This window comes from Tamandua tetradactyla, chromosome 12 (assembly GCF_023851605.1).
Source record: "Tamandua tetradactyla isolate mTamTet1 chromosome 12, mTamTet1.pri, whole genome shotgun sequence".
Classification (NCBI taxonomy): domain Eukaryota; kingdom Metazoa; phylum Chordata; class Mammalia; order Pilosa; family Myrmecophagidae; genus Tamandua; species Tamandua tetradactyla.
The window spans coordinates 98,214,140-98,227,541 of record NC_135338.1 but is presented as its reverse complement, the minus strand read 5'-3'; the positions used below and the strand labels follow the sequence as shown (position 1 = coordinate 98,227,541).

Genomic DNA, 13,402 nt, shown 5'->3' with positions numbered 1-13,402 from the left:
GGAAAATGGTATAGAACTTTAATAGAAACACGGGTTTAGTAGCTGTAGCCGCCGGTCCACCCCAAGCGGCTGCCGGGCTGGCTTGTCTCCGCCACAGGGGCGGGCGAAGCGTCCCTCGGCGGTCTCCTCCTGACCGCCAGTCCCGTGCCTTAAGCAGCTGACTCTGGGAAAGGGACTCCTTGTCGCCGGCATGAGCTCCAGTCCCGGGCCCCAATTGGGCTTCAGACCCTTCGCCTAGTAGTAAACGTAGGCTAACGCTTGAGGAGCTGAGAGGAGGATACGGCCGGTCCAGGCTTCTCTTCGTCTTTTGGTCTTTACCGATCCCCCAAATAATCTTAGGGTGTTGAAGAATTTTTGGTGTCTTTGCGTTTTGCTTTATACCAACAGGGTTCCTGGCCAGGGCTCTTCAAACTGGAGCTTGGTGGCAGTATTTTCATTTAGCAAAGATAGAAGGCCCTTTGGCCTTTTGGAAACCTGAGGGGGATTCACCTGGAGAGGCTGAGTGCAGGACTTTGTTCTTTTACCTGTGGTGGTTGATGTTGAGTGTGCTGGAACGTTGCAGCATAGGTGCAGAGGCAGGGCAGAAAGAGAGGTCCCGGGCCTTGGCTGCTCTGTGCTCAGAATTTACCGTGAAGGGCAAGGTGCAGCCAGTCCACGAGTCACTAGCTACTTTTTCTGGCTGCAGAAGATAGTCCTGTTTTGGGGTTAATGAGGGTGGCACTGATTCTGCCAGGGCTCGGTTTATGGCTTCTAGTCTTCTGCTGGCTTGGCCTTCTGCAGTGGAAACATGGGTGTCCCTGAGTTGGTATTCACAGAAGAGATCTGCCTCACTGCTTCCCCAACTTGACCTAATTAACAACACAGGAGAATGGTACCCAGTGCTTCCCCCCAGGATCTTTACCATACTATACTGTGATTGGTGGATTTACGTGTCTACTTCCCTGTGAGGTTTGTTGTGTGCTAGGACTGTTTCTGCCAGTTCTATCAACAGGGTCTAGTATATAGGAGGTAAGTAAATGGGTCTGCTACTTTCTCCATTCCCACACTCCTGGAAGAGCCATACTATATTTTGGGAGTGTCCTTGGCAGAAATATTTGCTAGTGGGCATATACACAGGTCAAAGCAACCAAAGCTAGTTTTGTGTACTTACGGCTAGTGAGTCTGAATTTGGTGCTGGAAAAATAGCTGCTCCCAGATTTCTTCATTGACAGTGAACAAGGGCCATTGGCTGATGAATCTCCTATCCAATTGAAGTTCTTGAGCTGTAGATGGCACCGGGAATGATGTGGAATTGCGACATTCATGCTTGGCAGTGGCCCTAAGATCCTGGGGATGAGGTCGTGGGGCCGAACTGGATGCAGTAAAGGAGGGCCCTGCTCTGTGACGGCTCCTCTCAGGAGCACCAGTGGGACCAGACTCACAGATTGCATTTCTTGACTGCCCAGCCCATCCTGATGAAATCTAGGCTAAAGGAGAAGAGCGTCCCTTACCATATTTCTTGTGAGGCCGAATGGAGTTTTGGAAGAAACAGGTAACTAAAAACACCTCTTCTAGGTGGCCATTACTTAACCAGTTACTCCTTGGAGGGTCAACAAGAACAGAGGACCCCAGATAGTATTAGTCCAGAGAATACTGAATGCAGTGGCTGTTTTGTTGGCCCAAGAATGTTTGTTTGTCTCCCATTAGAGCAGGGCACTGGCAGCAGTAGGTAGAGATAATACAGAAGCCACTGATCATGGTGGCCTTGTTATTTGTCAGTCATGAGTTTTCGGTTATTGTGAGACAGGAATATAATAGAGAGCAAGTCTCTTGCAAGTGAGAAGGTTGGGAGCTGCACTTTGCTGGATGTCATTACCAAAAGCGACAGCTTGGGATCAGATGTAAAAAGAACCAACAGATCCGCTCCCAAGGCCCAGCATGCACTGCTTTCCCAAGTTACACTGCCAGATACCATTACATTAGCCTCCTATGCTGTGACCACCACCATGTGCCAGGCTCACAGCTGGTTCCCTTGTTTTGGGGAGGCTGCATAAGAATCCTCACCCGATACTCTTGAAGTTTCTTCTGGCCCCGGTGGCTGGGGTGCAGCATGACAGTGAGTTGCTCTACAATACCCAGGCTTCGGATGAGATTTTCCCTTTGGAGCAGGGCCTTCATCCGCTCCAGCTCCTCCTCTTCCACAATGTCTTGAGGGTGCATGGTGTCCAGGTGTGCTGGTGGTAACTACAAGGTACATGAGAGTTCAGTGCAGGATACAGCAAGTATGGCTGCAGACTGCTGCCCACCCTACCTCCAGTCATTCCCTGATCCTGCTGTAAGGTTCCACATCATCCATTCTCTGCTGCTTTTGACCCTCTACTATCCATTCTCTTACGTCCCATTCCAAAAGATCAGATTCAATTTACTAATTAAGGAACTCATCTCTCTCATGCAAAGGGAGGCAGAGATTCCCTTCCCTAGTAATCTCAGCCCATTTTCCCACAGAAAACCATGAGCCACAAAGCAAACACCTCTTTCGTCTGGTTCTGGTTCCTGAAAGCCAAGTGGGTGGAAAGACCCCGGGGCACCACCCTGGAGCGACTCTTCTCTCCAGCTGATTCACCCTGGTTCTGGTCCTTGTTTTCCTTTCTCTTCTTATTGCCTGAGGTCTCTTGCTCTTTCTGCTTAAGTCGAATCTCTTCGAGTTGCTGCCTGGCAAAGCACAGCAGCTTTAGACACTGGAAAATTGTGTTAGGGAAAAGGGGGTGAGGGAGAATGGGGAAAGAGTAAGAAACTATGATCTGTTCTTGGGCTCATGGGAGAGGAATGAGGGGGATAAGGGAAACCAACTAAGCTGAAAGAGTCATTAAGAATCTCATAAAATTTATAGCTCCCATCCTCTTTCCTCAAGTGTCTGACCTCTTCTCCACCCTGCTAGGGAGCAATTCAGCTTCAGGATTTGCCCCCACCCAAGTATACAGAGAAAATACAGGGATTATAGGCCCAGGTCCTTGTACAAAGTACCTGGCACACTCCTCTCTGGCCTTGGAAGCAGCAGTCTCCTGGAAGAGGGAGCCATTGTGCTTGAAGAAGGGTGCATACTTCTCCGTGTCTGGCCCTGGGTAGATCCGCCGGTATCCCCCAAGATGGGAATCCTCATATCGTTCCTGGTCTAGGATTGCTGCATGGGACGACTCAATTTGTTCTCGCCTGTAGAACCAAGCTCAGGGTGAGTCAGAAGAAGACTGTGAGAATGTTCAGTATGGAAAGGAAGGCTGGATAAGGCCTTGAGAACTTCCTGCTAGCTTAATGGCCTTCTGGGCCTCTACCCATGTGGTAAAAGCTGCCAACCCCATGTCTGCCAGCCCCACCCTGTGTGTATCCAAGACACACAGGTTTCATTTCCAGAAATCTGATTTTCATCCAAAATGAAGAGGGTCTACTCATAAGTAAGCAGTCAGTTATCACAATCCTTCCGGTTTTTTTAAGAGTAATACATGCATATTCATTACAAAAAATTTAAAAGATCAAAAAGAACATAAAAACCTCCTATAATCTTAGTAGGTAATTAGCATATTGACTATGAGCAAGGACTCTAAGACGCTAGGGCAAGACCTCTTAGTTTGAATCTTGGCTTTGCCTCTTACTCCACCCTCCCTCCTTTTCTCCCTCGTTCCCTCCCACCTTACCTCCCTCCCTAATTTCCTTTCTTAATGAAAATGGGATCAGATAACAGCATTTTTAAATGGCTACCTAGTATTTTAGTGCATCATTTTATTTTTGTTTCTTTAGTTCAGTAGTTTTTTTATCCCCCATTGAAAGACATGATTCATGACACAAGCACAGTCCAATCTCATGGAAACACCCAGCGTATTTAAGTTACACTTCACTTTAACTCCCCTTCATTCCACAAACACCTGAGTGCTTTCTGTGTGCCAGGCCCTAAGGCTGACATAGTAAATCAAATACAACCTGGCCCTGCATATTGAAATGCCACTGGGAAAGAGTGGTTATAGAAATAGCCCTAAATCCACTCCAATTCATTTTTATGTATCATTAGCAAGTTATAATTTAATATGGTGATACATTATCACGTTTGTAAACCATTTCAATGAAAACGATAGGTAACCAACAACTATATAAGCCATCCACTATGATTGAACAACTAAACTGTTTCCTTTGTTTAATTATTATAAATTCTCAGGAACCAATTTTGAGAGAAGCTTTGTTACAAAAAACAAAAGCAAGCTAATCAAACCACATAAAGCTACACTAATACGAAAATAATCCTAAAATATATTGTCAATGCTGAGAGGTTCCAAACAGAGTTGAGAGGTTATCCTGGAGGTTATTCTTACACATTAAATAGATACCACCTTGTTAGGTGTATCTAACAAGATGTAATGAAGAGAGACTGGAGGGAACTGCCTGAAAATGTAGAACTGGGTTCCAGTAGCCATGTTTCTTGGAGATGATTGTATAATGATACAGCTTTCACAGTGTGACTGTGTGATTGTGAAAACCTTGTGTCTGATGCTCCTTTTATCTACCTTATCAACAGACAAGTAAAACATACGGCATAAAAATAAATAATGGGCAAACAAATGTTAAAATAAATTTAGTAGATTGAAATGCTAGTGACCAATGAAAGGGAGGGGTAAGGGGTATGGTATGTATGAATTTTTTTCTGTTTTTTTATTTTTCTGAATTGATGCAAATGTTCTAAGAATTGATCATCATGATGATTATGCAACTATGTGATGATATTGTGAATTACTGATTATATATGTAGAACGGAATGATCATATGTTAAGAATGTTTGTGTTATATATTTTTTTAATTTTAAAAATTAATGGAAAAAAATTAAATAAGATATATTGTCAACCCTCTCAATCATTGGGGACTCCCAAGAAAATAGGCCAAGCTCTCAATTTTAATGTTTGTCCTTATGACAGTTACTTCTGTAGTAGAGCAGCTAAAATCTACCCATACCAAAGCCTAAGAGTTGCTTCCAGGAAATCTCTTTTGTTGCTCAGATATGGCCTCTTTCTCTCTAAGCCTAACTCTGCAAGGAAAGTCATTACCCTCCCCACTACATAGGACATGACATTCAGGGGTGAAAGTCTCCCTGGCAATGTGGGGTGTGACTCTTGGAGCTGAGTCGGGCCCAGGTACTATGGGATTGATAATGCCTTCTTGACCAAAAGGGGAAAAAGAAGTGTAATAAAATATCAGTGGCCGAGAGAGATCAGATAGAGTTGACAGGCTACTCTGGAGGATACTCTTACACAAGCTTCAGTTATATAGTGCTAATTACTAATTAGGGTTCTTAAACATCACTCCTGTTGACTCAAACACCTTGGGCTCGAACTGAGACTCTATAAAGGTTTCATGCACTAAGTTTGCTTTCCTGGAACCTGTAATCTCCAGAGGGTTCCTAGGCCAGATAAATCCTGAAACCCAAAGGGACCAGCCTCTCCAAGATTATCAACTAATTACATCCCCCTATCCTTTAGTGTCAGCACCTCTTCTCAACATGAAAAGGTCAGAATGGGCATTGCCTAAAGATCTTGGGAGAAGGATCAAAGGAGAAGGAGGAGTTATAACATAGAAGATAGGATTTAATGAATGAGTATGATGCTGAATCACTATATTAAAATTTCTTCTAGCCTCCAGTGTTTTGGAGTGGCTAGAAGGAAATATCTGAAATTAAAAAATAATTTTTATAAATACTTTGTATGTGCATTAAGTGTTTTTTAAAGCATACATATGACACTAGGAACGGTGATTGGCTCCAGGGGGTAAAAAAAAAAAAAAAAGGTGGCTAGAGGAGAGGGATGGAAGAGCCTATTCACTCTATCTTTTGAATTTTGAACCATGGGGATGTATTTTCTATTTAAAAAAAAAGAAAAAGAAAAGTTTTTAAAATAAATAGCTAATCAGACCCAGTTGTTCTCCCAGCTAGAGAACTTTTACCCTCAGAAAACTAGTAATGAAGAAGACAAGGGCAGGCCACGGTGGCTCAGCAGGCAAGAATGCTTGCCTGCCATGCCAGAGGACCCGGGTTTGATTCCCGGTGCCTGCCCATGTAAAAAAAGAAGACAGTTACACAACTAAACGCACATCAGACACGAGGAGCACCTGGCTTCTCGTGGCTGTTGGTGGCACAGGAAAAGCCGCTCCTTTACTCGTCGCTTGTCTTCCTCTATCACCTTCCTTTTGTCACAGCCCCGAAGGTTGACAAGGTTCATGGCATCACAGAGAAGCGCATCCTTCACTTCTCGATCAAGGCGTGAGTCCGTGGTGAAGCTTGGAGAGTGGTTTACCTGCCAGGAGGAGTCATTACCCACCCCATGCCTAGACCAACTGAGCAGGCCTAATTGGAGAATCGAGGCGAGACATCCCCATCCAGGGCCCTCAGCCAAGGAGATGCCATAGAGATCCCACCAGTCCACAGGCTGGCGACGGCAAATCAGACAGCCTACCACTGGCAGACAGAGCATCCATAAAGATAAAGCTTACATTAGGAACACTCAGGATCCAAAACTTGCATTCCCATGGCGGAGCGCAGAGACCACCAAAATTTGACTCAGTAGGTCAAAAACCTAGAGATCTTGTGCTTTTTGCTGGTCAGTTCTCCAAATGTTCCCACCCACCCCAGGGCTCCTGCATCCCACATCCTTTATTCTACCACCCAAGTGCTCTCCTATTTCAGGTGTCCTGCTTGGGGATGCCTCCAGGCCTTGGTTTTACCAAACCCAGGAGATAAATCCTCACCTCCAACAGCCAGGGCTTCAACTTGTGGTCCAGCAAGATGTCAAAACCAAGGATCTCAAAACAGGCACATGTGCCTCCACTCAGATATTGGGGAAAACAGGTTCGGTAGTTGTGGCGAAGAACAGAATGGGCCGAAATGATGGTTTTGATGATGATGTCCTCAATGTCCCCCCACAGCTCTCGGGGGTCGTAGCTATGCTCTCGCAGCCAGGTGTTGAGTGTTGACAGCTTCCTGTGAGGCCCAGTGCTCAGAGGAAGACCAATCGTTACGCCAACGGGGCCTGCTAAGGCAGGAGACTCCCTAACACTAACCCTACGTCTGTGCCTAGGACCTTGTGTCTTTAAGGACCACTAGCAGCTTGGAGCTGGGTTTACTTATCAGGGTAGGATTTGGGACTGCATTTAGAGTCAGGCACAGGACAGGGTCTGTAAAGGCCGAGGTTTCCTGTGCAACCGTTCTCTCAAAAGACAGCTTAGTCTAGTTTCATGGGCTGCTGAGACTGTGGGGCCGAAGGGCAGAGGAAACAAGAGAAAACAGTCAGAGTACCTCTTACTGCCCACCGCATCATCTCGGACAAAATTCTCATTGTGTTTGTTGATAGCATAGTTGGTTAGGTGCATGCAGACATTGTCCTGTAAAGAGAGTGGCCCTGTGGCCTCGGGCTGCTTCCATGCAACATTCCTCCCCAGACTGCCATTGCCTTTTCATTATGCACCCCTCCCTAGGACTCCTTGTCTCCTGTCCCTCTTGGCTTTGAAACAACCCCTCGAGAGAAGAGGATGTGCTTGGGCTCCTCCAGGTGATGGCCTGCCCTCATTCCCACCCACCACGTGTTCTCCTGCCAGATGCTCAAGCTTTCTCGCTGGCTTCCTTGTATGTGGGTGGCAATGACAAGCCTCTCTCCCTGCTTTCGTCATAGACCGTTAGCGTGTTGCAGTGGAAGAGAAGAACACGCTGCCCTGCCCCCCAGGCTGGTCTGCTTACCAGATTGTTGTGACTTGGCTCCATGTAAGGCATGGTAGCAAAGCGGGCTAGGCCTTCCTCATACATGAAGATCCGAAGAGGGTCACAGGACGTGATGAGGACATAGATTCGCATGTCAAACTTGAAGCCATCAATGAGGAAGGGCTGAGACCATGCAAACCATAAGGGAATAATAGTGTTAACAAAATTGAAGTACATGCCCTGAACGATTTTAAGTGCTTCAAAGATAAAATAACTATTTTAAATTTCACAATAACTATATAAAGTAGTTAACTACTATTATTCCTATTTAACAGTGAGGAAACTGAGGCACAAAAAGGGTAAGATACTTGCTAAAGGTCATATACCTAGGAAGTGGAAAGCTGAGATTGAAACTCATGTAGGCTAGCTCTGAACCCTGACTCCATACTGCCCCCAAGATAATGGAGGGTAGGAGAAAGGGGTGGGGCTTCAAGCCACTTCCTCCTTGGCTCTGGGAGAGACCTGATGCCCTAAGGCACCCCTCACCTTGGAGATGTACTGCTGGCAGATCATATGCTCTCCTGGTTTGATCTCCCGAGGATTTCGGGTGATGAAGATGCCACGTCCCTGGCAGCCGCTGTCCGGCTTGCAGATATAAGTGCGTGTTTTTCGTTGACGACCATAGGACTGGAAGTCCCCATAGCTATGTGCAGAGAAGGAGTGGTCAAAAGGTTTCTGTGTATCTGTCCCAGGACCCTATGGAGTTCTTCCTATTCCATGTTCTTCTTGAAGCACCTGGTCTCAGAGCCACTTTTCATTGACCAGCTGAAACTCATTCCACTTCCAGCCCTCTGAGACATTCCTAGGCCACAGGGCCAGAGTCTGCAGGAAACTCAGGTGGCTCTCCTCCCCCAGGACCTGCATGTGGAACCCGACTCACTCACTCTGCCGGGAGGCACCAGGTGCGGGGGAAGATACTGTATGCAGTGGGGTAGAGTTTCTGCATGCGGTTGAGGTTCCGAGCCAGCAGGTCTTTGCGGCAGATTTCTGTCATGCCAGGGAAGTGGTTGATTTTCTGAAACAAAGCCAGTTGGTTTTACTGCCTCCCAGAGTAGAGAGCAGTTCTTGCCTGAGGATCCCAAGCAGCAGTGGAGGAAGACTGGGAGGGTTAAGGTAAGAGTCGCAGTGGAGGTATTTCACCTGTTGGCCCAAAGGCAAAACAGGGAAGATTCCCCAAGGCCTCCACCCACATACACACACACACCAAGGTAGGACGTGCAGGGCAGTGGGACGGGCACGCAGTCAGGAGTTTAGGCCTTTTAACCACCTTGTCACATCCCTCAGACTGCCAGGGCCTGCTCCTATAAGGATAACCGGTACATGATAGCATAAAGCAGATGAGAAGAAGAGAAATTTCCCAAAATATTCAGAAGGAAAAAGGAAACTAAGAACCAGCTCCAGGGCATGTGCTGGTCTAGCCCCAGGGAGGACATGGCATCCTATGCTCGCCTGCCGGGAGCCCCTGGCTACTCTGCCAGGCAGTGTGTTGGGGGTGGGGGGCGAGGGGAGGCACTCTCTCATGGGAGATAACTGAGTATTTTTGTACTTCGGTGTCCTTTTCTGTAACAAAGGTATATCTGCCACTCAGGATTGTTTTTGAGGATTTAATGAGTCAAGAACATAAAAGCATTTAAGTATCTTAGCAAGGCACTAAATAAATGCTGTTAGATGTTGTCATTTTCATCATACACCTGCCCCCAGCAGGCCCCTTCTTTGAAGCTCCTTAGAAGTTTCTAGCACCTGCTCCCTCTCTCGTGGGCTCCTCTGCCAAGGCTAGTCATGGAACAGGTTCCAGTATCAACTCCTTTCCTGGCCTCCTGGCAAAGTAAGCCTATGGGCCATTTTCAATTATTTTATTGCTCTTCACCACAAATAATTAGAGGAGGATAAATATACAAGGACCCTGGTCCATGTTTTCTGTCTTGCTGCCAGACAGGACCCCCACGCTATTTCTTCATGATGTGGGGTACTAGGCAAGCTTAGAGGCTGCACATTTACTGGCCCTGCTGTTAGCTCTGAAGCTCCTCCCAATCTTCCCCTAAAAAGTCCCTCATGCCCTGGAGGGGCCTGCTGGGCACAGATGCCTCCAGACCAAAGGCAAGTAGTGAGATAGGGTTTGCCTACCAGTTGCTTCCTTCAGATAATAGAAGCTCCAGAGACCCTAGAGGAAGAATATCTCCTGGGAGCAGAGGGCCAGGGTGTGGCCTTGCCTGTACTGCCCGGAGGTGCACAGGGGAACTGGGTGGCAGTGGCAGGCAGTGTCTGGGCAGGAGGGGTGGGGATGGTCATTCTGGGCCCTGGGTTCCTTTAGGATCTTGGGCCAGGAGGTTGGTACCTGAAACCTCTTCATGTCCATGACTCGTTCGAGTGAGACAGAGCAGTCCGTCCAGTACACAGTCCACTCCTCATCCTCCCCCACCTCCTTCAGGCCACACATTTGGGCTGCCCGACGCACTGCAGAGACAGGGAGGTCAGTGGTGCCAGCATGGACACCAGCAACAATCCCTGGAACTATGGCTGGGTCAAGTAAGGAACAGACCTGACAGGGGAGGGCAGGTGGAAGAGGGAGGCAATTCTTACCTCAGCTCTGCATTTTAGTGACATGTGACAGTTCCTAGTTCAAGAGGTTGTCAGGCCCTTCCAAAGTGTAATGCAGAGAAAACTAGAGCCTGGCTCTCTGTTCCTGGCAGCTCTGGTTTCTCAATCAGGGATGTTTCTGGCCTGCAGAACTATCCCTAGTGGGAGGGGTCCCACTGGCCCGTCACACTCTGGCTCCTTGCAGAAAGGCCAGTGGAGGTGTGAGGGGAGGAAGGAGATGGCTGACCTACATGGTGATTAAAATTTAAAAAAAGAAAAAAAAATTGCTGAGGGTCCTCAAAGCTTCCTCAAAAAAGTTTTGACCTGGTCTCATCCCAGTTCATCTTTGGTAAAAGATGGGAAGGGTGGGGCAACAGTGCCTCCTGACCGATTTTTTTTCTTGTTAGCTGGCTGTGTGGTTCCCTTCCTGCCACTGAGAGCAGGTAAGCAGTGACGACTCAGTTCCCAGCAGCTGAGCCAGGGACACCCAGGAGGCTCATCAGTACAGGTCATGGGTCAGTCCTCGGATCTTGCCCCATAAGATCCAGGGCGGGGAGCCTGAGTGGAGGAGCATCCCGAGGAGGAAAGGCGAAGGAGGAGCCCCTCGAGCTCGTGGTGTGGGTGAGGGCCAAGCGCTTACCACTCTCATACTTGCAGTTGGTCAGGTTGATGGCCAGAGGTCTGGAAGGGAGGAAGAGCAGAAATCAGGCCGAGTGGAAGGGAATGGCACACTCTGGGTTGCCGAGCACTCAGATGAAGAGACACCCAACAAATTCAGTAACCAAAATTCATATTCTTCAGAAGCCACTGAAAGACCAGGGTCATATAAACAGGCTAAAAGAAAGTTCCAAACTGAGCCAGCCCAAATGGTTCTGAATTTTGCTCTTTGTTGTGGTACCAAAAGTTAATGATGATATTGTGAATTACTGATTACATATGTAGAACAAAATGATTATATGTTAAGAATGTTTGTGTTTCTTGTCATATTTTTTAAAAATTAATTTAAAAATTAAAAAAAAAAAGTTAATGATGGCCCCAGATTCCCTGTCCTCTTTTGTAGGCTAAAGGGAGGAGGATCTTGGAGCCCAGGCCCCCAACTGCTGAAGGTAGGCCAACAGGCCACTCAGGAGTGGGCCAGGTGAGGGGGCCAAGGATGGTTACCTGCGTTTCCGCCGTCTCTTTCTCCTCCCAACTTCTAAGTCCTCTGCGTCGGTTGGGGCTATGATTTTCTTTGGTATTTTCGTGGCTACAATGGACAAGGGTACCCCATTCCCAAATGCCTTATAGTTAGCCTTTGACATTGCCTCCTGAGAAGGATTAGAAGGGATGGTAGTGTTCCCTTTAACACACTCCTCCTCAGATTCCTCCTCCTCGACAGAGCCTTCCTCCGAGTCACTGGTTTTACTGGTACTCAGCTCCATCTTCTTGGACTCAGGAAGAGTGTGTGGGAGCGAAATGTAAATCAGAGGTCCTTCCAGGGCCCGGGGAAGGTCTGCAGGAATCCTACCAAAGGATCTGCCTGGTGTTGCAAGGGAATATTGCCGCCCCTTGGGAAAAGAACGATTCCACCGCAGAATGGGATGTTTCCAAGTAGGTAGAGGGGATCAGAGGATGCCTGAGATGTGGATTCCCAGCTCACACGCCCCAATCCTCCAGGATCACTCCCTACAACACACTGGCTGCATGCAGGAGCTGGGCAGAGCTGGCAGAGACCAAGACTTTTGCTGCCAAAAGGAAAGTGGGACGGCTGGAGGCGCTAGGGGTACTTTCCCTTTTAAAACAGGGCTGAAGACAAAAGATGCCCTAAGGCGCCTCTTTTCATGGCCCAGGTCTCAGTCTCTCCACGTGCACACACGAGGGCCAGGTACTCGATGGCTAAGACCCGTGGGCTCTGACAGCAGAGAGGGAGACCAAGGCTGACTGTGCCCACCAGAGGATGCGAGGAGCTCGGAGAGGCTGCTAGGTCCGCGCTAGCGGCCCGGGGTGTGGCTCAAGTGGTCGCTCATGTCCACCCTTCGCCAGGCTCCTGCTCTTCCCCGGCGTCGCTGGGCGTCGGGGCCCGCCTCCTGGTTCCACACGCGAGGGGAGCCGGCTCCCCTAGGGCGCGCTCCTAGCTGGGAGATCCCGGCGGCGGCGGCGCCTCCTTAAGCAAGCCTGCCGCCGCCGCCGCCGCCACCGTCGCCATGGACACGAGGGCGTCCCCCATTGGAGAAGCGTTCTGGGGGCGGGGCCTCTGGGGGCCACACCCACTCGGCTGGCCGGTTGCGGCCATCTTGCCCCCCTGGGCTGGCGGGAGCCTGCGGCCGCGACCCGAGTGCCCTGGGAGTTGTAGTCCCTCCGCAGTGACGCCAGTTCCCACGCCACCTCTCACCCTCCACGTTCCTGAAGCTGCGGGCGAAGCCCGGAATTTGGCCAAGTCTGTGTTTGGAACATCTGATTTGCTCAACTTTTCCATAACCGTGCTCTGGGCACAGTGAGGACAGCCTTCAGGCCGCGCGAGGACCGCGGTGAAGACCGCCGTGAGGACAGCGTGAGGACGCCGTGAGGACCACCGCGAGGACCGCCGTGAGGCCGCCGTCAGGCTTGTGCAGTCAGTGCACGTGCCCTCCCAGGCGTCAGCCTCGTGGGCCAAGGAATAGAAAAACGGCCTAATTGGAGCGCCCTTCACTGCCGCCTCCTCCACCCATCCATCCACTGTCTGCCTTTTGAGTCTCACCTTCACCATACTCAGACCAACTTGCCACTATGAGATTATCCTTTGAGGCTAAATGCAGAGGACACTTTTTAAATTTCTCTCCTTGTCAAAAAATGGACATTTCCTAGTTCATAGCCTTCTTGAACCTTTTCAGCTTATTATACTGTCAATAACCTCCTCCTTGAATTGCTCTTGAGCCTCTAGGCTTCCAGGACACTCTTCCTTTTTTTCATTCTTTCAACAAATATTTAGTATTCCAGCCACTGTTCTAGGAACTGGGCCATCATCATTTCTTGCCTGAATTTGCCACCATTTGATAGCCTCCTTATTGGACCCCTGATTTTAATTTTCCTTCGTCAATCCATCTC

General features: G+C 48.6%; 1 protein-coding gene across 10 annotated transcripts; it reads right to left on the bottom strand.

Annotated features, from left to right (window-relative positions):
• Positions 1-254: 254 nt before the first annotated feature.
• TTLL13 (tubulin tyrosine ligase like 13) lies at positions 255-12,507 on the bottom strand. Of its 10 annotated transcripts, none has more exons than XM_077124209.1 (14): positions 11,501-12,507; positions 10,980-11,020; positions 10,098-10,216; positions 8,647-8,777; positions 8,249-8,405; positions 7,742-7,885; positions 7,304-7,389; positions 6,757-7,003; positions 6,103-6,305; positions 3,004-3,189; positions 2,511-2,691; positions 2,044-2,223; positions 1,151-1,466; positions 255-774 (listed from the first exon to the last, which is right to left on the bottom strand). In XM_077124209.1, exons 1-14 carry the CDS (start codon positions 11,758-11,760, stop codon positions 521-523), a joined length of 2,505 nt encoding a protein of 834 aa, XP_076980324.1. In that variant the 5' UTR covers positions 11,761-12,507; the 3' UTR covers positions 255-520. The 10 variants fall into 10 exon arrangements, with proteins under 10 accessions (XP_076980324.1, XP_076980329.1, XP_076980326.1 ...); XM_077124214.1 differs by having other exon boundaries at positions 1,151-1,262; XM_077124211.1 differs by having other exon boundaries at positions 6,121-6,305.
• Positions 12,508-13,402: the final 895 nt, after the last annotated feature.